The 23,753-nt window shown below is 36.4% G+C and overlaps 1 protein-coding gene across 1 annotated transcript; it reads left to right on the top strand.

Annotated features, from left to right (window-relative positions):
- Positions 1 to 160: 160 nt before the first annotated feature.
- Positions 161 to 20,889, top strand: Eif2s1 (eukaryotic translation initiation factor 2 subunit alpha). The gene is made up of 8 exons (XM_026385187.2): positions 161 to 287; positions 4,092 to 4,333; positions 8,955 to 9,034; positions 11,606 to 11,757; positions 17,308 to 17,414; positions 18,721 to 18,818; positions 19,220 to 19,363; positions 20,339 to 20,889. The coding sequence occupies exons 2-8, from the start codon at positions 4,093 to 4,095 to the stop codon at positions 20,462 to 20,464; spliced, it is 948 nt and encodes a 315-aa protein (XP_026240972.1). The 5' UTR covers positions 161 to 287; position 4,092; the 3' UTR covers positions 20,465 to 20,889.
- The last annotated feature ends 2,864 nt before the right edge of the window (positions 20,890 to 23,753 follow it).

Raw genomic sequence — 23,753 nt, 5'->3', positions numbered from 1 at the left:
CGGAGGTTACTTGTAAAAATCTAAAGATAGCTAGAAAACGTAATTTTTAGATCCTTCTGTGGTCCACATTCCTGGTCCTCGGAGGACCCACACTCTATGATCGATGGAGAGGAAGGGCCTTTTCCTTCGGCGCTTGCGTGGTGAGAGGTGGTTCCGCATGCGCGCTGGGGTGGTGCGAGGCGCACGCTGCGGCTGCTCGGCGACTGGTACTGATCTACCAAGTCTGAACGTTCGGACTAAAGAGCTCGACGCGGGACTTCAGTGCGGGATTCACACACATACCTCAGGTGACTAATCCCGCAGTTCGGTTTACCCTAGAACCCACTTTAGTTTGTCTACTGACAGGAGTGGTCCACAGGGTAGGCCCCGAGCTAACTCCCCCTCCTTTTCCCGACCCGGCGCGGGAAGTGTCTGGACACCATCGCCACCGCCCGCTGATTCAGCCAGGGCCTCCTCTCCGGCTCTGTGTCGGTCTTCCTGTGTGCCAGAGCCAACGTTGTATCAGCGGAGAAATCTCGGGAAGGAAAGTGGGCCAAGTGGATTTTACTCACTCTTCAGTATATGTTTAAAGAGAGCATGCCCCGAGGTGGGGCGACCTCGGGAAAACGCCCTGACACCCCATCCCTGCTCCGGGGCGCTGAGCGCTTGGCCTTTTTCCTAGTCTGAGAATTATTTTAAATCTGTATGTCCCCACTTCTCCCGCCCAGCGATATTGCCAGAAATTTCCCGATTCTCTGGAATTCATACCTCTCAGACAACCAGTAGAATAGGAAAAGAGCTGGGTCCTAGAATAGTTTATTAATCTGATAATTTAGTTTATTAATAGTTTATTAATCTGATAATTAAAACTGAAGTTTAGGATACCTTATCCCTCGAGTTGTGCGTTTCTGTAGAATGAATCATCCCTTGAATATTGTTAGTATCTGTTCGTCTCATTTTGGAAACGGTGAGAATAGAACTGTAGTCTTAGAATTTTGCATAACTAAAGCCAAAAATTTAGAGTTAAATGCCTATACATCGTACGGTCCCTTTAGTTATACGCCAAACTTAGGCTGCTTTAATTTTCGTTAAGCAAGAAGCACTTTTTTTTTTTTTTTGAGAAAGGACTTGATATAGAAGTCTTAACTTTCTTCTCCCGATTGAGACAGTTTGAAAGTTTTGTTTGTATAGCACTTACAAACCAAGAATTATTTTAGAGGCGCATGAGTTTTCCCAACACAATACACTGGAAAGGAATGTGGACTTCTGTATCCATTATGGTGACTTAACCATGCTCTGGTTTAAGGGATAAGTCCTATCGACCACTGGCAACATTACTGACAATGCAAAGTATTTGAAATTAGTGTGAAGTTTGGTTATTATCTTTCAAAAGATAATTGATGTCTTTTATATCAGAACACATAGCTGTGTAGTGCTTTGGCCTATTGAAGCTCTCTAGTTAGACACTCCAGATTTAATGTCAGAAGACTTGAGTTTAGCTTTTGCTTTGGTAATTGGTATGCATTTATCATTGAGGAAGTCATTTAATATTTCTATTTCTTGGCTCCCTGTTAACTGATTGTTTCACTATGTCTTTTGTAGTACTTTATATTGTAATTGTTTGCATATTAGATTGTTTCCAACTTTATATTTAATTCCTTAGGTAAGAATCTTATATCAGTAATGTATAGTACCTAGTAGATTAACAAGTTATAAAATGGAAATGATACTTCGTTTGCCTTTTTTAATTTTAGGGTAGTATGATACACTTTTCAAAATATTTTTACATATATTTTCAATTGACACCTTCACAAACCTGTGAAGTATTGATGAGAAAAGCAGTTCAAAGGGAACCTTTCCCTAGCAACTATAGATAGTAAGTAGGAGAACAAGAGGCTACTGGCCTGACTTGACACTTGTTGAAGTCCAAATTTTAAAAATCTGAATGTTTTGAAAATGATAGAAAAGGCCAAGTAAATATCTAGTGTGGTTTCTGTTTTCCTGAGGGGGGGGAGCTAGTTTTTTTTTAAAAAACTCACTTTAAAAAAAGTTACTAGCATTTCATAAGATGACATGTTCAAATCTATTAAACAATATGCAGATGGTTGTAGTGACTAGCTACTTTCCTTCTTTGCTGTGAATAGCATCATTAGCAACATTACATTATTCTGTATGTTGCGAAGAGATTTTTTTGCCTCCTAAAGAAATAGTTTTTATATCTCTTTTCAGGATTCTTTTACCCTATTTTCTAACTTCCTATGTTTGTTAACCATTAAATTAAACCTTTTTTCCCTGAAAGCATCACTTTTACTTTTTGGAGAAACTTTGTGAAAAAAAAAAAAAAAGAAAATGTAGTTGATATCTGTTAAATCTCTAAAAATTGCTCCATATCATTAATTTGGTATCTATATGAGACTCTTTAAACTTTCAAATGTAATTATGTACAGATATTTGGCAACAGCTGCTCCCCCACCCCTGAAAGAGCCCTGTTTTAAAATGAAACAACCATTTCAGCTATTTCTTAGTGGATAATTCTGGCCATTGAGTGTCTGCTTCCTTTGTTTGCTAAATCCTTATGTTGTCAAGCTACAAGAAAAATACTTGACTGCCACATATGTTGTTGTTTGTTAAACAAGATAGATTGATGCTAATAGTTTGCCTGAATTTGTAGTATATGCTACCAACACTGAATATCTATATTGAAGTTGCTTTTTGTTTAAGATTTTTTTACTGCAACACATTTGCCAGTAATACTGAGAGAAAATATATCCTGATTTGTAAGAACAAAGACTCTGGATCCAAACTTCATAGGTATCAGTATATGAAAGAGCAAGTTGGTTTCGTGCCTCAATTTCTTTATCTGTAAAATGGTGGAAATAAGTAAGAAAGTGGTACCTCAAGGAGATGGGTGGTGACCAAATCATATAAGACCTGGTAGGTAATGGAAAGATAATATAAGTCCCATGGATATCTTCCCAGTGGTAAGGTGTACATGGGTGACAGGTGGCAGCTCTATTACTGCACTGCAGCATAACTCTGGTGTTCCATATGCTGAATGTAGGTGGTCTGCCTAAAGTCAGTTATTGGCAGCCATATTTCCCTGTTAACAAAAATGTTATTAAATAAATTTTCATAGATTTTTCTTAGGCTTTTAGGTCCTATTACTCCCTGTCTTCTGAACTCTGCCAACAGTAAATGGGTTAAGGTTAATAGAAAAACGTGAAAATCATCAGCCACTATTAATTTGAGAGCCTCTTTGTTCAAATATACTTCTACCCATGACATAATGCCAGCTTATGGATCATAAGAAAGGTGGTACTGAAAGTAGCCTAGGGGTTGAGAGAAACTTGAACTTTGTAGTAAACGGAGATTTATAAAGCTGTTCTCAAAATTGGGTACTCAACAAAATAAAAATTAGAGGGGCAAGTGTGTTTTAAAAGGAAAAAAATTGTTAAACATTTTGTTATAATAAATTTTTAGGTTTTGGTTTCCTTGATACCTGATACTTTAATTTTGGCTATAATAAGTGATAATGGGCTGGAGATGTAACTCAGGGTTGGAGCATTTGCCTGGTGTGCCTGAGACCCTGTATTCATTTTCCAGCACTACAAAATAAAAAAAGATTGTATATATCATTGGTATATTGGCTAAGGGTTAAGTTGTCAGAAAATTCTTCCCTTTACTTACTGGGTGGTAACATCCAATCTTAGCTGACTCGGAGAAAGAGTAGCTTGGATTTTGCTGACAAGTTTATAACAGTGGTGATGCTTCCCATCATTTCATATTCTTTAAAGTGGTAGTAATAAAATAGTATTTTATTCTTGAGGTATTCCTTTAATCCTTAAGTCTCAGGGTACTTTATAGATGGTCATTATTTTTTATGATTTCTCTAAAACTGATGGCAAAGGATCACCCAAGCTTACAAAAGGTAGAGCAAAATAAAAATTAAAGCTTGGTTCCTGGATACCCATCTGTTTTCTGATACTATTTAAGAAGTTCAAAGAGATGAGAAAACAAATCTTTTATTTACTTTCACTGGCAAGATGTAGAAAATTGACATTTATTTTGACCTTAACTGAACACTTAATTTGATTCTCTTGCTTAAATTGCAGAATGCCGGGTCTAAGTTGTAGATTTTACCAACACAAATTTCCTGAGGTGGAAGATGTAGTGATGGTGAATGTAAGGTCCATTGCTGAAATGGGAGCTTATGTCAGCTTGCTAGAATACAACAACATTGAAGGCATGATTCTTCTCAGTGAATTATCCAGACGGCGTATCCGTTCTATAAACAAACTCATCCGAATTGGCAGGAATGAATGTGTGGTTGTTATTAGAGTGGACAAAGAAAAAGGTAAGAGAAAAATATCTTAAGACTTTTAAAATTATAGTCTGGAGGTGTAATTCAGCTCAAGAGCATGTGCCAAGGCCCTGGGTTCTATCCCCAATACTATCCAAAAGGAGTGGGAGAGGAAAATTAATAAAATAATTATAAGAATTTAACTCAGTTTATTTTTAAATATATGTATTTTTTTATTTGTGTACTACTGTTTAAAAATTCCTTTCTTTCTTTTTTATAAACCAAAGTTGCTGGAGAAGTATGTCAGTTAGCCATCTAAGCAAGACCACTTGGGTTAGTATTTGTTTATTTAATTACAGGCTGTGCCACTGTGCCTGGCTAAATACATATAACTATTTCTAAGCAGCATTTGTACAGTATTAATTAAAAAGAAACAATCAAAATGGAGACTTGTTAAATAAATCAGTGTGTTTTTTATTCAAAATGAGATTTTAAATATTCTGATAGGGGAAGATCTCTAGGGTAGGATTAAAGAAAAAATCAGTGCAAAAGAGCCCATACAAAAGGGTTAGGGTCCTATTAGATGAAACTTTTAAAATAAGAGCTATTTATCAGGACTGTGTACATATATAAACCCTGGACACAGAAAAATACAACTACCAAAAGACAATGAGAAAAAAGCAAAAGCAGGGCAAAACTGAAGGCAAGTCAATACTTTGAAGAAAGGAACTACACTGGATGTTTTATATTTTGCAGTTTTGTATTTTAGACAGTCATAGCAAGTGGAAAATGGTAGTAATGATAGCATTAAAGGAGAAATCCACAAAGGAAGACCCCTTAAGTCTGTATGTAAATTCTGCCCAAATCTCTGGCTGACCCATGAACTACTAACATCTAAGAGTAGTATCTAAGCAAGCAGCCCAACAGGATTAAAATCTGATGATTTCAGCTACTTCCCACAGACAGTAAATTGCCTATTAAAATATTTTTTTTTAATTGGGATACTGGGGATTGTGCCCAGGGTACCAACTACTGAGCTACTCCCTAACCATTTTTGTTGTATTTTGTTTTAAAACAAGGTCTTGCTAAGTTGCCAAGGCTGGCCTCAAAGTTATAAACAATCCTCCTGCCTCAGCTTCCTGAGTCGTGGAGTTTAAAAATCATTTTTTTTTTTTAATGGGGGCAGGGGTACCGTTACCAGCGATTGAACCCAGGAGTACTTAAATACTGAGCCATATCGCCAGCCATTTTTATTTTTTATTTAGAAACAGGGTCTTGCTAAGTTGCTGAGGCTGGCTTTGAACTTGGGATCCTATTCTTAAGAGTAGCTCGCAGGAATCTAGAGTCTCTGCCAAATACTCAACAATGTCCAGGATGCGTTCAAAATTGCTAAACATTCTGTTAAATGGTTTGGGTATGAAGTATTTCCCAAAAGCTATGTGACAGTGCCAGGAATGTTAAAAAGGTGAAGTGATTAGTTTATAAGGACTGTGAGTTAATTGGTGAATTGATCCATTAGTAACTATCATGGCCCTTCTGCCATGATAATTCTACCTGATCTTAGGTCCAGAGCAATGAAATCAGGCAACCATGGACTGAACCTCTCAAATAGTCCCAAATAAACTTCTCCTCCTTTAAGTTGTTTTGTCAGATATTTTTGGTCACAGCAGTGTAAAGCTGACTTAATACACATACAAAGAAATAGGAAAATACAACCTCTAGAAAGAGAAGGCAGTCACTGAAGACCGGCTCAGAAGTGATCCAAATGATGGAATTAGGAAATAAGATTTAAAACCAGATGTTATAACTGCTTAAAGATACTAGGAAAATATACTTGTAAGGAATGAACAAAATGAGATCTTAGAGAAGTTAAAAACTTTTTAAAGAAGAAATAAATATAAATTATAACTGAAAAATATATCTGAAAAATTCACTGTATGGGCTAACAATATATTGAAGAAAACAGAAGGCTCGGTGAAACTTGAAGATGGTTCATTGAAAATAAACAAATCAGAAAAGATAGGGGTACAAAAATATGGAGAGAGCCTCAATCATCTACCCAATATCAAAAGCTCTATTATAGTAGAAGAGACAAGAGAAAGGGGGCAGAAAGTATGTTTGAAAGCCAAAAGTTTCCTATATCTGTTTAGAAAAGTAAATTTTGCAAAGTACAGCCTTCACACAGGGTAAATGCTAATGAAACTATGTCTAGGCACACCAAATTACTAGGAAAGAAAATCTTGGAAATAACTAGAAGAAAATAACATGTTACATACATAAGAATGCTGATACAAATTACTATGGTGTTCTTATTGGAAATAATAGAGGCCTAATATTTCTAAGCCAATGAAAGAAAAAAATTGCCACATGAGAATTGTGTATCCTAAGATAATATTGATTAATGAAAGTCAAAATAAAGACATTTTCAGGTAAATAGAAACTCAGAGAATCAATTGCTAAATTGAGCTGCATTATAAGAAATAGTAAGCGGGGGCTGGGATTGTGACTCAGTGGTGGAGTGCTTACCTAGCATGTGTGAGGCACTGGGTTTGGTCCTTGGCACCACTTAAAAACAAATAAGTAAAGATATTCTGTCCACCTACAACTAAATATATACATACACGCACACATACACACACACACATGTGCATAAATATGTGTGTGTGTTAAAAAAAAGAAATGATAAAGGAAATTCTTCACGGTAACAAGAAATATGTGAGTAATTGTAAAATACTATTTTACCCCTCTTATTAATTTTTTTTAAATTCATTTATCAGGCTGTGGTTGTCGCTCACTGGTAGAGCACTTGCCTAGCATGTGTGAGGCACTGGTTGGATCCTCAGTACCACATAAAAATAAAAATATTGTGTCTGTCTACAGCTAAAAAAAAAAAAAATTTTAATGCATTAAGCTGTTTGTCTTTTTTGTACACTTAAGATTTTAATTTGTTGAAGATGACTGATGGCACAAAGAGGTCAATGCCATCAAAGGAAGATTTTTATTATATTTCTTGAGAGAAGGGGTATTCCCATACCATGCCATACCTTGCAGTTTTAGTCAGAAAGCAGAGGGAGTTGCAGGAAATCCTAGGCCAGGGCAGGATAAACAACTTAGAATTGGCTATTTTGAATGATTTGGGCAGATCTGGAGGCACAAAGGCTTCTGCCTATTGTCTGGTATTTCCTGGGTTGATTTGGGGCTAGTCTAGGCAGTAGTATTGCTTGAGTGTAGGAGTTTTGGGTCCAGCCTGGGCAACAAGTGAGACTATTCTCAAAAAAAAAAAAAGGTGGGCTGGTGGGCTGGGGTTGTGGCTCAGTGGTAGAATGCTCACCGAACACATGTGAGGCCCTGGGTTTGATCCTCAGCACCACATATACATACATAAAATAAAGGTATTATGTCCACCTACAACTAAAAAATATATATATTTTTAAAAAACTGATAGATAAGAACTGCTTATGGAAATGCAAAAATGGTACATGCACTTTAGAAAACAATTTGGCAGTTATTAAGTACATGTACTATGCAACCCAACAATACCAATTTCTTGGTATTTATCCACGTGAAATTAAAATGTATATTCACAACAAAACCTGTTTGGTTTTTTATAATGATTTGAGGGTTAGTTTTTTTATAATGATTTGAGGGTTAGTGGTTACATGACTGTATTTTTTAACAAAACTCAGAATTGTACACTAAAGTGGTGAAGTTTACTATGTATAAATCATGGTTTTTTGAGGAAAGAAATGCTCAGAATCTGAAACAGTCCGGGTACATTAACATTAACATCAAAGGAATTCCAGTCATTCATTTTAATGAATGTAAAAAAGCATTTAACAAAAACTCAATACTCATTTATTAATAAAAAGTCAGCAAGCTAGAAATAAAAGGGAATTTTGTTAATCTAATAAAGGATGTCTAGGGAAAAAACTACAGATAGACTTTCTTCTAGGATAGAGAACAAGGCAAGAATGTTCACTCATCACTGTTATTTAGCATTGCACTAGAAATCCTAACAAGGAACAAGTTTGCGGGTTTTTGCCACACTAGAACTTATTTTTCTTTTTTTGTACCACGGAATGAACCTGGGGGTGCTTAACCATTGCATCCCCAGCCCTTTTTTATTTTGAGACAGGGCCTTGCTAAATTGCTAAGGCTGGTTTTGAACTTGTGATTCTCCTGCCTCAGCTTCCTGAGCCACTGGGATTACAGATGCACCTTGACAAGTTAATGTAGAAGAAAGATCTACTATGCAGAATTGTTGTAAGAGTTTAATGAGGTGCTTAAGTAAAGCGTCTGTCATCATCACTTGGATATGGTAGTCACTTGCTAGATGAAAATTTTATGTTCCTTTGGTGTCTGTATGTGACCTCTGTTGAGGTTAACCTCTTAAACTAAACCAAATTAGAGTGACTTTCTACTCTGTAAAAGCTCAGGGAAGAAAGTAGAGGATAGAGAGGCATTTGACTAGCTAATTTCCTCCACCAAAGTAATAGAGACTGTTTTAAAGGGCATTTCTGAAAACAGATCAGAATCTCTCATCTTTCTTACACAGTTTTTGTTGATAAGATTTTAGTGGGGAATAATTGTAAGATTATAGTAATCAACTTGGTTGTAAGAATTGGTCAGAATGGTATGCTGGCACTTGATGATTTTTTCCAAAATTTTCTCATAGGATATATCGATTTGTCAAAAAGAAGAGTTTCTCCAGAGGAAGCAATCAAATGTGAAGACAAATTCACAAAATCTAAAACTGTAAGTTCATTTTTGAGTCAAATTTGTGCACTATGTTTAATAAATAGCAGTATATGCCTTTCCTGGCAGAAAAATGAAAAACAAAAACTTTCATTTTTTTGTTACTCTATTTTCAATTATGTGTTACATGGAAATCTAATTTGAAGACTTAATTCCAGAAGAGTACAATTACAATGTTATTTATCTCATCAAGCCACTACCAGAAAGCATTTCTAGTGATCTGATGTTCTCAAGTCAGTACTAGAAGTTAGTGTTTTGAGGCCATTGTAGATTAAGTTAACTCTGGTAGTGGTAAACAGAATGCCTTTATTTGTTGTTGTTGTTGTTGTTTAATGTGGATCGAACTCAGTGCCTCACACATGCTAGGCAAAAACTCTTCCACTGAGCTACAACCCCAACTCCCATTTTACTTTTTTTGAGATAGGGTCTTGCTATGTTGCCCAGGCTACTCTTGAACTCAGTAGGCTTTCCTAGGGTTGGGGATATGACCTAGTGGTAGAGTACTTTCCTGGCATATGTGAGGCCTTACGTTCAATCCCCCAACACCAAAAAGAGGGGGAAAAAGTGATATTCCTGCCTTAGATTCTCAAGTAACAAGGATTGCAGTCATATGCCACCACATGTGGTAGCTTAGCTTATTTCTTTTTTTAATTTTAATTTTAATTTTTTATCTTTTATTTATATATGACAGTGGAATGCATTGCAATTCTTATTACACATATAGAGCACAATTTTTCATATCTCTGGTTTTATACAAAGTATATTCACACCAATTCCTGTCTTCATACTTTGGATAATAATGATCATCACATTCCACGAGCCTAGCTTAATTATTCTGACTGGGATGTGTAAAATGTAGTTCTTGTCTTTCAACACTGTTCTCAGGTAAAGGTAGCAGAGACAAATGTTAAAATATCAAAACAGGAACCTGTTATTAATAAGGCGGTTGGTCATTCTCTCTCTCTTTCCTTTTGTGATACCGGTGGTGGACTGCAAGGCTGGTTCATTCTAAGCACACACTCTACCACTGAGCTATACCCTCAGTTCAGATTCTCCTTTATGTTTTTTTTGTTTTGTTTTGTTTTGTTTTGAATATTTATTTTTTTAGTTGTAGTTGGAGACAGTACCTTTATTTTATTTATTTATTTTTATGTGGTACTGAAGATCAAACCCAGGGCCTCGAATATGCTAATGAGCTTTCTACCGATGAGCCATAACCCCAGCCCCAGGATCCTCCTTTCTTAATACCATTGTTTATGGTTTCTGTGTTTTCCACTGATATCTTTTGTTCCTTTCTGTCATGTGTGGTCCTGTCCTCTAGATAAAATACCAAGGAAGTAATGTTCCAATTTTTTAAATTTCAGTTAATTTCAGTAAAAGAGAAAAAAAGGTTAATGCCCATCAGACTATTATCCAGATCTCTCTTTGTCTCTGTTTTACTAATGCATTCCCACATCAGTAAAATATATTATGGTTTATATCTTTGAAAATACTATCAGTAAAATCTCTTTTTAATAGGACCTTAACATTCATAATGTCTTTGGAGCAGCAACATGGGCCCTTGGCATTACCCCACTACTTAATAGCAATGCAGAATCTCAAGTCCCACCAAGTTTGAGGAATGTTCTAAGACATTCCTCTTTTTTGGGGGGGTCTCCCTTATATTGTTAAACTTGCCCAGCACGATTGCATGTACCTATAGTCCCAGTTACTTAAGAGGCCAAGACAGGAGGATTGTTTGAACCTACAAGTTTAAGACCAGCCTGAGCAATGCAACAAGACTCCATCTGTCTCAAAAAAAAAAAAAAAAGTTACCAGAATGATAAGGTGATAAAATGAAACAGCCAATATTAGTACCTTTCCTCGATCAATATTCACATGTAACTAACATTAAAACCATTTAAAATATTTTTTCTCAGGTCTAGGGTTGTGGCTCAGTGGTAGGGTGCTTGCCTAGCATGTGTGTGAGGCACTGGGTTTGAACCTTAGCACCACATAAAAATAAGTAAATTAAATGAAGGTATTGTGTCCATCTACAACTAAAAAGTATATGAGAAAAACAAATACTTTTTCTCCTCTTAAATCCTGTGTTATTTTTGGGAACTTAGAAAAGTAGTTTTGCAAATGAGTGATGCTGAAGGATAATTGTTACATGATAGCAGAGAAAAAGAAATCTTAAATTTTAAGTTTCAATTGGTTCTGTGTTTTCATGTGGAGTAATAAGAACTTATGTTTATATACCAATTTTCTATTTAGAGTATGTGTTTGTATATATCTAATACATGTAAGAGCTCCCTTTCCCAAATGAAACAAATTCAGAGATGTTAATTGGTCCCATTGTCAAAGCTTATTCCCAGTCTTAGGACCCTAAATTGTGTACTTCCTTTATGTGTTATACTCACTTGAATACATTATTATGAGAAAGTGAATATTTCTTTTTAGCTCAAAAAAGCTAGTGTGGAGAACTTTTGTTATTAAAGAATTACTGTCAAATTATGCTATCTACTGAAATGTAGCAATAACGTTTTTATAGATTTCTTGAAATTACTGAGCTTTTAATTCTGTTTCTAGGTTTATAGCATTCTTCGTCATGTTGCTGAGGTATTAGAATATACCAAGGATGAACAACTGGAAAGCCTGTTCCAGAGGACTGCCTGGGTCTTTGATGACAAATACAAGAGACCTGGTTATGGTGCCTATGATGCATTTAAGCATGCAGTCTCGTAAGAACACCTTGATTCTGCTTGTACTGATATGTCAGCTGTTGGGTCTGGCATACAGGTTGATAGCCCAGCATTTTACTCACACCATCCATTTATTAAGTTCTTGCCATATTTAGATAAAAATATCTTAAGTACAAAAAGGCCCATGCTAGCTGGGCATGGTGGCATACACCTGTAATCCCAGTAGTTTGGCAGGCCAACGCAGGAGGATTGCCAGTTCAAAGCCAGCCTCAGCAACTTAGCTAGGCCCTATCTCAAAATTAAAATAAAAGGGGGGATGGAGTCAATTCCTGGTACCAAAAAATTAAACAAAAGCCCCATGCATTAGGACAATCCTACATAGTCAAGTCTTTGTAATTTCATATACAATAGTTATATAGTTCATAACCCACTTGCTTTCATCTAACACTACTCCATTATACATTATTTTTATTTCCTGGTTTCATTATTTATTATAGATGACTTCAGACCAGTGTGGATATCTCATCCAAAACTATAATTTCTTATTTACTTTACCTCATTTCTTTGACCTTCAACCATGCCACTTTAGCCATTCTTCCATGTTTCACTCTGGGCCTTTTTATCAGCAGGTTTTGCTGTGCCTCTAAAACCTTTAATCCACATATTCTATTTGTGTGCATCCATGTGTTTTAGTTACTAGGAATTAAATCCAGAGCCTCACACATGATAAGCAAGTGCTCTACCAACTAAATCACATCCTCAACCCTATTTTATTTTAAGACAGAGTCTCACTAAGTTGCCCAGCCTGTCCTTGAACTTGGAGTTCTCTTGCCTCAGCCTCCCTCACAGTTGGGATTACAAGTGTGTGCCACCTTAGCATGTATGCATATTCTGTTCTTTCTGTCTTGGCTCCCACTTAGTCCTACTCTGTTTCTTAAATTCTTATATTATAAAAGCTTATTCCAAGTCTTAGGACCCTAAATTGTGTACTTCCTTTATGTGTTATACTCACTAGGTTTATACTCTACTCTAAACCTGTTTTTTTCTTTTGTCTTTTCACCCTTTCCTGCTTTCTCTTTCTTATCCAGTGTAGATACCATGAACTATCATTTCAAGAACTTTCTTGCCAATATCATGAGCTTTTGCCCTGTTTTCCCTTCTGTTACATCCAGCCTTGGAGTGATGTTCCTGCTTTCTTTCTGTGTACTTATAGACTGCTGAGTGCTGCTAGGAAAAATCAGTTTCACAGGTTGGTGCCGCTGTATATTCATGGTTTCCAACCTCTGCTAGATTTTCACTGCTGCCTCACATTCTCTCTGCTCTTTGTCAGTTCTTCCTCCCATTTTTATAGTGACTGTTTTAGAGCTTTTCTATGTTCTTTGTCAGAAACACTCTACCTCTCTTCTCTCACTCTTAGCTGGTGTGTTCACTTCCCTTTTTATTTTACAAAGAAAATAGGAGCCATTGCACAAGGACTCCTCATGTTAGCTTTTCATCACTGTGACAAATAACCTGAGAAAAACAACAGAGGAGGAAAGAGTTCAGAGATTTCAGTCAGTGGTTGACTGGCTCCATGACTTGGGACTTGAGGTGAGGCAGAACATCATGGTTGGAGTGTGTAATAGAAGAAAGTTGCTCACCTCATGGCAGCCAAGTAGCAGAGAGAGAAGAAGGGGTCAGGGGCAAGATACAGATCCCAAGGGCATACCTCCAGTGACTTTCCTCCAACCAGGTCTCACTTCTATAGTTCCCAATAATATCTTCAAATTGTTAACCCACTGACAGGATCAGAGCCCTGATGATCCAATCACTTCTCATAATCTCCATTGCTGCATTGAGGACCAAGCATTTAGCATATGGGTCTTTGAGGACACTTTATATCCAAACCATGACACTTATCCACTTATGCCCACTATCATGAACATACTTATCTCTGTCCTACCTGTTGTTTTCTTCTGTGCTCCTGGAATTCATTTCCTTCCTGTTCAATCTAATCTTTGCTACCCTGCCCAGCTCCTGCTCAGTGATTTCTGTTACTCCCTCTTTGATCTTCATCTTTTCCCTTTATTGATTTTGCTCCATCAGCATAAAAATATTCTCTGGTTTCTTTGATTTATACTTAAAAAAAAAAATGTTTTGACCTTCCGTCAAATTCTAGCAAGCACTGTTTTCATTTAGCAGCCAGAATCTTTCAGTTTTTTGCAGTTGATGTCTCTGTTTCTTTACCTCTTAGTCCTTCCTAGATGTTAATGCTCTAGAGCTGCCTCACCACTAAGATTACTTTCCAACCTTTTTGCTGCCAGGATGTGTTGATCGTATAAACTTTAGAGTGGATGAGCAAGACCTGGATGGATCTAGTAGAGCCCCCAGCATACCATTCCAGTTTGTCTTCATGTGACTTTTTTTTTAATCACATTGTAGAAAGGTGGGAATCATAATAATAATAGCTAACTTCACATAATTCTAACAATATGTGGTTTGGTGCCATTATTATCCCTACTGTATAGTTGAAGAAATTGAGGAAAAGAGTAAATAATTTGTTCAAGGTAACCAAGCCAACAAATCATAGAGCCAGTATTCAATCCCAGACATTGTGGCTCCATCCAGAGTTTGTTCTGTTAACCATTAAGCACTGTTTATTCTTCTATTCTGCATTCTTTGATCAGTACATTTTTATTTCTTTATTTGCAGTACAGGGGAGTGAACTAGGGGCACTCTAGCGCTGAGCTACATCTCCAGCATTTTTGTTCGTTTTTTGTTTTTAGGTAGTTTCTCATTATGTTGCCAGAGTTAGCCTGGAACGTGCAGTCCTTCTGCCTCAAGTTCCCAAGTCACAGAGATTGGAGACATGCCAACCATGCCCAGCCTTTTTTTTTTTTTTTTTTTAATTTATTATTTTTTTTTATGGTACTGAGGATCAAACCTAGATTCTCACATATGCCCAGCAAGTGCTCTCCCATAGAGCTACATCCCCAGCCCAGTCTTTTATTTTTAATTTAATTTTATTTTTTGGCCAGGGATTGAACCCCAACCACTGAGCAAAACCCCCAGCCCCTTTGTATTTTTTATTTTGAGACTTAGGTCTCGCTAAATTGCTTAGGGTCTCTCCAGGTTGCTGAGGCTAGCAAACTTAGAATCCTCCTGCCTAAGCATTGCTGGGATTACAGGCGTGTGCCACCACACCTAGGCAGTCAGTATATTTTCTGGTTCACTGTCATCACTGGTCCTAGCTTGCCCCTTTAGCTTTTGTCTCCAGCACCTCCTCCATTACCACTAAGCCTTGGTATGTATTACTCCCTTTTACTCTTCTCTTGCTTCATCAACCTGTGTAGCAGCTCCCCAGGTTTAACAAATACTGATTCTTTGCTGTGTGTGCTTCATGTTTTTCTTTTTAATTAAGAAATTAAACTTCTGAAATCATTAGAAACAGTGTTTTTCCTCTCTAGACCCATTCCCCTCATTTATCAGTGGTAACCTCTATTCTGAAGTTACTAGTGTGTATCATTATCATTTTATTTTTATGGTTTCATTGTATTTCATTGAGCATCCTCTATCCAAAAATCTAAAATACCCCAAAATCTGAATCTTTTAAAGCACAGACATGAAGCCACAAGTGGAAAATTTCACATCTGATCTCCTGTAATGGGATGCAGTCAAAATCTAGGTACACTGCCAGGCGCAATAGCGCATGCCTGTAATCGTAGTGGCTCAAAGCTAGCCTCAGCAAAAGTGAGGCACTAAGCAACTCAGCAAGACTCTGTCTCTAAATAAAATACAAAATAGAGCTGGGGATGTGGCTCGGTGGTTGAGTGCCCCGAGTTCAATTCCCAAAACCCCCCACACACACCCCCAAAAATACAGGTACTAAAAATACTATATAAAATTACCTTCAGGATATATGTGTAAGATATATATGAAAAGTAATTGAATTTCATGTTTAAACTTGGATCCCCTCCCTTAAAATACTGTATTCTGTATATGCAGATGTTTCAAAATCTGAAAAAAATCTACAACACTTCTGGTTCTAAGAATTTTGGATAAGGGATTTGCAACTTGTACACATATCCATAAAAGTCACGTAGAATAATTTGTATATTTAACATTTAATCTCTTGTATCTTTTTGCCTTATAAGGCTTTACTGAGCAGAATTTCTTCAAATAGATAGATGTATACCTACTACATCCATATTAATTTCCATATAATATTTCATTTTGAGAATATGCTTTGTCTTTCCTCTATTAAGAGATATTTAGCCAGGCACAGTAGCACACACTTGTAATCCCAATGATTTATGTGGCTTAGACCAGAGTGTTGCAAGTTCAAGGCCAGTCTGGACAACTTAGTGAGATCCTGTCTCAAAAAATAAAAAGGACTGGAGATGGGCTGGGGATGTGGCTCAAGCAGTAGTGGGCTTGCCTGGCATGTGCAGGGCACTGGGTTCGATCCTCAGCACCATATAAAGATGTGTCCACCAAAAACTAAAAAATGAAGAGTAAAAAATTCTCTCTCTCTCTCTCTCTCTCTCTCTCTCTCTCTCTCTCTCCCTCTCCCTCTCTCCCTCTCTCTCTCTCTCTCTCTCTCTCTCTCTCTCCCTCTCTCCTCCCCCCCTCCTCTCTCTCTCTCTCTCCAAAAATAAATAAAATTTTTTTTAAAAAAAAGGATTGGAGATGTGGTTCAGTGTAAAGTGCCCCTGGGTTGAATCCCCAGTACCAAAAAAATTAAGCAATATTTAGGGGTTTTTTTCTTTCATTCTATTTTCAAGCAGTATTACGGTGAATAATCATGTACATGTGTACGTTTCTAGGATATGTACACAGGAATGGAATTTTCAAGTCATCAGATTTTATGTGTATAGGTGTGAGTATGTACGCACACACATACACGTGTATTCTTTTTATTGATTTGATTTTCAAAATTACTCTTCAGATTTTTTGTCTAATTTGAATTCCCTCTAACAACTTTGTAGATATTCCTATATCCCCTTATTCTCAACACCATTTGGTGTGTGTCTCAAGATTTTTTTTCCTTTTGCTAATACCTTTTGATTTGCATGCTTCTGATTATTGGTGAGCATGCACATTGTTATTAGCAGCTTATCACATTTATTGATAATTTATTGATAGATGATTCTTCTTTTATGAAACATGTCATTTGCCAACTTTGTATTCATTTGTCTTCCTTCAGCATCCTAACTATACCCCATGTTATACAGTCCTGATATTTACTCATGCCATTCCTTATCTATCATAACTTTCTGTAACTGTTTTCCCTTTGCTTGTTAAGGTGTTACCATTCTTCCATTCTTATAGCCATGATTTTTTTTTTTTTTTTTTTTTTTTAAAGACAAGATCTTGCTAAGTTGCTGAGGCTGGCCTCAAACTTGGTGATCCTCTTGCCTCACCCCGCCAAGTTACTGGGATTACAGGCATATAACAACACCATGCCCAGCTTTTCAACTCTAATTCTGACACTGAAGCCAGTGCTTTATTGTTACATGCATTATTCTGTGGTGTATTGTGTCATGGTTCATAACTATCGATATTGTAACCTTGCCCTTTGTTTTTTTGTTGTTGTTGTTGTTTTATCAGAGATCCATCTATTTTGGATAGTTTAGATTTGAATGAAGATGAACGGGAAGTACTTATTAACAATATTAATAGGCGTTTGACCCCACAAGCTGTCAAAATTCGAGCAGGTAATTGACTTCCTAAATGATTTTTTAAAATATTTTGCATGTTCCAAAAAAGCTGTTAAGTAATTTGATTTATCAAAGAGTATGTTTCTGCGTCTACGAGTATAAATTATTCTAATATTTTTTACAATAAGAAAAGTTTGAGATTTGGGTGCTTTTCCCCTTCTCCAATACTAGAGATCAAGCCCAGGGTCCCTTGCATTCTAGGCAGACACTCTACTACAGAGCTACATTCCCAGTCCAAGAAGTTATTTTTGCTTCTTCAGAGTCATAAAATGTATATATTGTTGTCATGAGTTCAGCTAACTTGAGGTTAGCCCCTTTTTAAAGTAGGGTGAGTGATTCGGTGGTAGAATACTTTATCTAGTGTGTACCAAGACCCTGGATTTGATTCCTAGCACCATGGATGAAAAAGAAAAAATTTTTTTTTTTTTTTTTTTTTTTTGTACCAGGAATTGAACTCAGGCGCACTCTACCACTGAGACACATCCCCAGCCTGATTTTGTCTCACTGAGTTGCTTAGTGCCTTGCTTTTGCTGAGGCTGGTTTTGAACATGTGATCCTCCTGTCTCAACCGCTGGGATTATAGACATGCATCACCAAGCCCAGCAAAACAAACTATTTCAATAGACTATGATTCTGGACTGAATGATTGCTAATAGCTGGAAATATTTTCTTTGAGACATTTTTTTCTATACAAATACTATATAAGAACATACACTAGGAGTAGGGATGTAGTTCAATAGTAGAGTGCATGCTTCAAGAGGCCCTAAGTTCATTCCCCACCACAATCACCACCACGCCCCAAAAAAGTGGTCTAGGGTCATATATAATTTTTGTTTACAAAACTTAAATCATACCATGTAGAATTTCCACCACTTAGCTTTTTTTGTTGTCACTGGTACCCTTCCATGCAGAGCATAAGAATCTTGTTCTTTTTGATAGCTGGATAATATTTCATAAATTACTCACTTACATAGTTTTCTTTAGGACTAATTCCTAAGAATTGCTAGGTCAAATAGCAATTCCTAAGCAGTTCTAGACAGGTTACTATTAAAGTGTTTGTTAAATTTGTCTTCTATAGTTTTGTTATTAGGTGGTTTAATATAGATGAGAAGATAGTTTTACTACATATTCAAATATTTTTAATTGTGAAAATTAATAACTGGGATTGATTTCTAATTGATAGGATGATGGACCTTTTCATAAGCATTTGAATGCTAGTACATTTGCTATATCTCTGATTCTTTTAAACCTTTAAATGTTTCTTGTATTTTTGGTATCAGTTTTTGGATTTTTATAATTTTAGATATTGAAGTGGCTTGTTATGGTTATGAAGGCATTGATGCTGTAAAAGAAGCCCTGAGAGCAGGTTTGAATTGTTCTACAGAAACAATGCCCATCAAGGTGAGTCATCTTCCACCCAAGGCCCTGGGTTGAATCCCCAGCACTACACATGAGAAAGATCATGTTTTATGTTCTTAAAATTGAATGTCTTAAGGATTTCTTCAGTTTAGGGGCAGTTAGCACCATTGTGCTAATGATGACTATAGTTAGGTCAGCCACCATAGACTCCCAAATCATAATTCTTCCTAGTCTTTTAGTGGACTGTATCATAATACTAGATAATATCATTATATCAGTTAGCTTTTGCTACATTAATAAACATTCCAAATTGCTAACCTACAGAATTGAGAGATGAGTTTTGGGATGATTTGTTAGTGCAGGAGATTAATAAACAAATCCTCAAACATCTTAGTAGTTGTGTTGTATAGGTACATTCATAATTGAGTTTTTGTCTTCTTTAGATTAATCTAATAGCTCCTCCTCGGTATGTGATGACCACGACAACCCTGGAGAGGACAGAAGGTCTCTCTGTCCTCAATCAAGCTATGGCTGTTATCAAAGAAAAGATTGAGGAAAAGAGGGGTGTGTTCAATGTTCAAATGGAGGTGAGTTCAGTGCTTTCATTTTTCCTTTGTTCTTAAAGTTTGTAGGAAACTTGAGTCACCTATAAATGATTTTTATTCCAAAATACCTGATCACTGCCTTTTGAATATATTTAGGATTGTAAATCTACTAAATATAGAATGATCATTGATGCAGAGAGTTCCTAAAAAGGGCTTTATAGATAAATAAGAATTATCAGCACTAGAATGTTTTTGTGGGATGGACATTCAGGCCTACATTCACTGATGTTACATTGGTAGAAATGAGAAAATAACAGTAGAAATGAGAAATTTATTGTTAGAATTTGAATGTGGGATGTTTAAAATTGGACCTTAGAATTAGGAATAAGCTCTTGTCTTTCCCTCAGCTCAACAAGAATTGAAACATAATTTCCATACGTATACTTGTGTGTATATATGTATGATTCTTTCTCTAAAAAGGAGCAGTAATTTATTTTGCCCAGAAGATACATTCTTTGTAGGATATTTTTGGTCTTGGAGTAATATCCACTGATAACAGTTTTAGATTATAAAGATGATAGAAAATACAGTTCCATTTTAATACACAGTTCTTTTTCTTGTACTTCTCAAATTTCTTCTATTTTTTAACTAGTAGAATTTGTTAGTGTTAAGTCAACACTCAAAAGTGAATAGATATGACAGTTGTTAAGAAAGGAAAGGTTTTTTTTTTTTTTTTAAGAGTTAAAATTAGCCAGGTGCACACCTGTAATCCAAGCTAATCGGGAGGCTGAAGCAAGAGGATCACAAGTTTGGGGCTAACTTTGGAAACTTAGCAAGACCCTCCTCAAAGTAAAATTCAGAAAAGGGCTGGGGATGTAACTCAATGGTAGACTGGCCCTGGTCTGAATCCCCAGTACTGGGGCAGGGAAAAGAGTTAAAACACTAAGCAATGGTAGTATTGAAATTGAATTTGCTATTTAACTATTTCACTTTGAAATTATGCCTCTGCTTCCACAGCCCAAGGTGGTCACAGATACAGATGAGACTGAACTTGCAAGGCAGCTGGAGAGGCTTGAGAGAGAAAATGCAGAAGTGGATGGAGATGATGATGCAGAAGAAATGGAAGCAAAAGCTGAAGATTAACTTTGTGGGAAGCATAGTCTAATTTGAGGAACATGAAGCAGCCCTTCTTGGCTATAAACCCTAGACTTGAAAGTTTTCCAGTATTGAAAACTTCAAAGCCGAATATTTTTTATTTCCAAGTATTTAAATATTCCAACACTGTAAAACATGAAATGCCCTCCTAAATGTCAGCTGTTTTCACACAGTAACTCTTGACACGTTTTTTTAAGGGAGCAGCCCAATTTCACGAGAGAAAATCTTTGAGCTTAGAACAGTCCTAAAATTGGGCTTCTGATTTCCATTTCTGATGTCTCCAGATTGGCACCCTTTGAGTTCAGTGCCTCCGTGAGATTTACCAGGGGCCCCCAAAATAAACAATAACAATCCCAATCTTTCTATATAAAATGTATTAAAGCAAAAATCAAATAAATTTCTGGGATATTTAACTATAGGCCTCTTCCTTCTTGTCACCAGTTAAAAGCATTCTGAATGAGAAGACCCTAATTCTTTTATCTTTATTTTGGTCTAGATGCAGAAATATAAGAGCAAGTTATCAAAGGATATGTACAACAAACCCTTTTAAGAGAAAATGATTTTAACTCAATCACAGTGATATTGACCCTTGGAGGGTGTAAAGCCTTAAAATGCAATTAAAGAATTACATTGTTATGTGCCTTTTAACCTATTTGAGATTGATGACAACTTGTGGTTGTGAGAGTTTATGACACTGGGTCCTTATTGATCTACTAACCACTTGGCTTAAGTTTGATTCATTCAAGATGGTAAAGTATGTTTGTATTTAAAGATGCTGCTTCTTTGATTTACTTATTTTGAGTATCATTACCCAAATTTTGATATTTTTTCACCCCCTTTAAAATATCTGCTAGGTACCACATAGATCTTTGGTTCTCTTTATAACAGAATATAGATTTGTCTGAATGCAGTTATAGTGGGGTTTTTTTTTTACATTTTATCTTCAAGAACTAGTTGTTATAAAAGTATATGCACAAAATTAATTTCACAGGTAATATATCTGATGGTACAGCCACAGTAGTCGGGTGTAGAAAATCTTGATTTACTTTGGTGTGTTTGTAGATTTAATCTCTTAGGATATTTGAGGTACTAGTTATTGAACTTTACTGCTAGCCCTAAGAACATCTATTAAAACATAGATCAGCCGGTCGTGGTAGTGCACACCTATAATCCTAGTGGTTCAGGACACTGAGACAGGAGGGGCTCATGTTTAAAGCCAGCCTCAGCAGCTTAGCAAGGCCGTAGGCAACTCGGCAAGATCCTGTCTCTAAATATATGTGGCTCAGTGGTAAAGTGCCCCTGGGTTCAATCCCTGGTGCCAAAAACAAAACAAAACTCTGCAGATCAAACTCAACTCATCCTAGTCAACCCAGGACTAGATGTAACTCATTACAGCTTTTTTTTTTTAATGCTTTTGGAGTTGGGTGCTCTAGTGTACAGCTATAGTCAGACCTGCTTCAGGAGGATTGCTTAAGCCTAGGAGTTTGAGGCCAACCTTGACAACAAAAGTATGATCGTATTTTTTTTTTTTAAAGGGGAACTGATTAGAAAATACTTAGAAGAATTTATTGGTGAAAGAGTTTCTGCCAATTATGAAAGTTTGTCCGTTTGTTTACTTTGTCAGGTTGTGTGAGCTTTTTAATACAAAGATTTAACTTCAGATGGCCCATTCCAAGAAGTTTGCCAGCCAACATGCCACATGGGGAATAGAATCTGGATATATTAAAGATTGACACAAAATTTTTACTTCTATATTTGAAACATCAAAGTTTTATAAAAATTCCTAGCATCAAAATGTTACCAAAATACAATAGGTGCTCCTTTGGTGTATGCATGGAAATTCAATGTTTACTGAAGTTTTCATACTTTGAAAGCCATAACTGTTGGAAAATATTGGTGGTTTCCATGGTGACTGATTTTTTTTTTTATCCTATGTGGGCCTTTTACTCAGTTCTGCAACAATTTTGTAAATTGTTGACCCTAGCCAAAGAAAGGATCAGTGTTTCACTGATAAGAGTACGAGAACAGATTAAACTTAAAAGTGTCTATATGCTGACCTAAAAATAGGGACAAGATACCTGAGGACAAGGTAAACAACATATTCCTGAACAGCTCAAACAGGACAGACAATGACAGTTGAGCAGCCTATCCAAATCCTGATTCTCCACCAAAGCCTTTTCATTAAAAATATTCATGTTACCTGTTTATTCCATCTCAGCCTCTGTGGTCAAATGGTTAGTTCTGAGAACCAAATTAGCAACAGGTTGAGTCTTGCTTGTGCATACCTTAATTGAAAATGGTGAAAAGGAAATAGGAAGGTTTGAACTTCTTTTATTTTTATGGATTTTATAGCAAGACAAGCTGATTCTTATACAATGTTCAGATACTTTGGGGAGCTACAGAGATATGATAATCACTATCATGCTAAGCAGAGTTATTACTCAGCTGGCATACCTCAGCCATTTATAATTCACGTGTACATCAAGAACAATTTAAATAGTAGGGATTTTTAAGAAGTTTTAATGCTAGTACCATTTTGCTGATTTGCCTCAAGCTGATGGTCACCTACTTTCCAATTCTTAGAAATCCTATTTCCCATGTAAAGGCACCATTATGCCAATTTTGAGATTGGGCAGTCATTAAACCAAGTGTACTTTAATTCAGATAAGCACCAATCAATACTCAAAAAGCAATAAACGTTTTTTTAAAATTGTTTTAAAGCAATAAAATTCAATAGACTTTAGACATTAGCAAAAGGCCAAATAGAAAATGGTGCTTTAAAGAGTAGGAATAAGGTAAAACAGCTTGGACTCCCCAATCCTGGTCAGTTATTATGGGACAAAATTAATAGAGGAGACGGTTCAGTCTTAAGAGGACACGTTTTTATTTAAGCACTATGGAAGTAGCCACTCCCCTTAAATATAGGTTACATATTTTATTTATTCATTGAAGTCCAAGCACTTGTACTTGGCAAGAACACTGGCAATGGCTTATGCCAGATCACTGTATAAACTTGAAAATAATAAAAATGTTCTTTAAAAATACTATGATACAGACTTTTCACTATTTTAGGTTAATCTCCCAACTGGGGGTGTTCGTTGGTACCTATTTGTCTCAGTGTTTATTCTAAAACCAAAGTTTCTCCAGGAATGGAGGTGCAGGCCTATAACTCCAAGGAGGCTGAGACAGAAGGATCACCAGTTCCAGGCCAGCCCCAGAAACTCAGTAAGACCCTGCCTCAAGAAATAAGGACTGGAGGTTTAGCTCAGTGGTAAAG

Source organism: Urocitellus parryii, chromosome 6, assembly GCF_045843805.1.
Source record: "Urocitellus parryii isolate mUroPar1 chromosome 6, mUroPar1.hap1, whole genome shotgun sequence".
In the NCBI taxonomy this organism is placed as follows: domain Eukaryota; kingdom Metazoa; phylum Chordata; class Mammalia; order Rodentia; family Sciuridae; genus Urocitellus; species Urocitellus parryii.
The sequence above is the reverse complement of the archived record's forward strand: the minus strand, read 5'-3'. Positions and strand labels throughout refer to the sequence as shown.

Bases quoted from the DNA above. Each gene is read 5' to 3' on its own strand.
- Eif2s1 (XM_026385187.2), top strand. From the start codon at position 4,093: ATGCCGGGTCTAAGTTGTAGATTTTACCAACACAAATTTCCTGAGGTG. The intron at 11,758-17,307 runs GTAAGAACACCT...TTGTTTTATCAG, and splicing joins GCATTTAAGCATGCAGTCTC to AGATCCATCTATTTTGGATA. The intron at 17,415-18,720 runs GTAATTGACTTC...TTATAATTTTAG, and splicing joins AGCTGTCAAAATTCGAGCAG to ATATTGAAGTGGCTTGTTAT.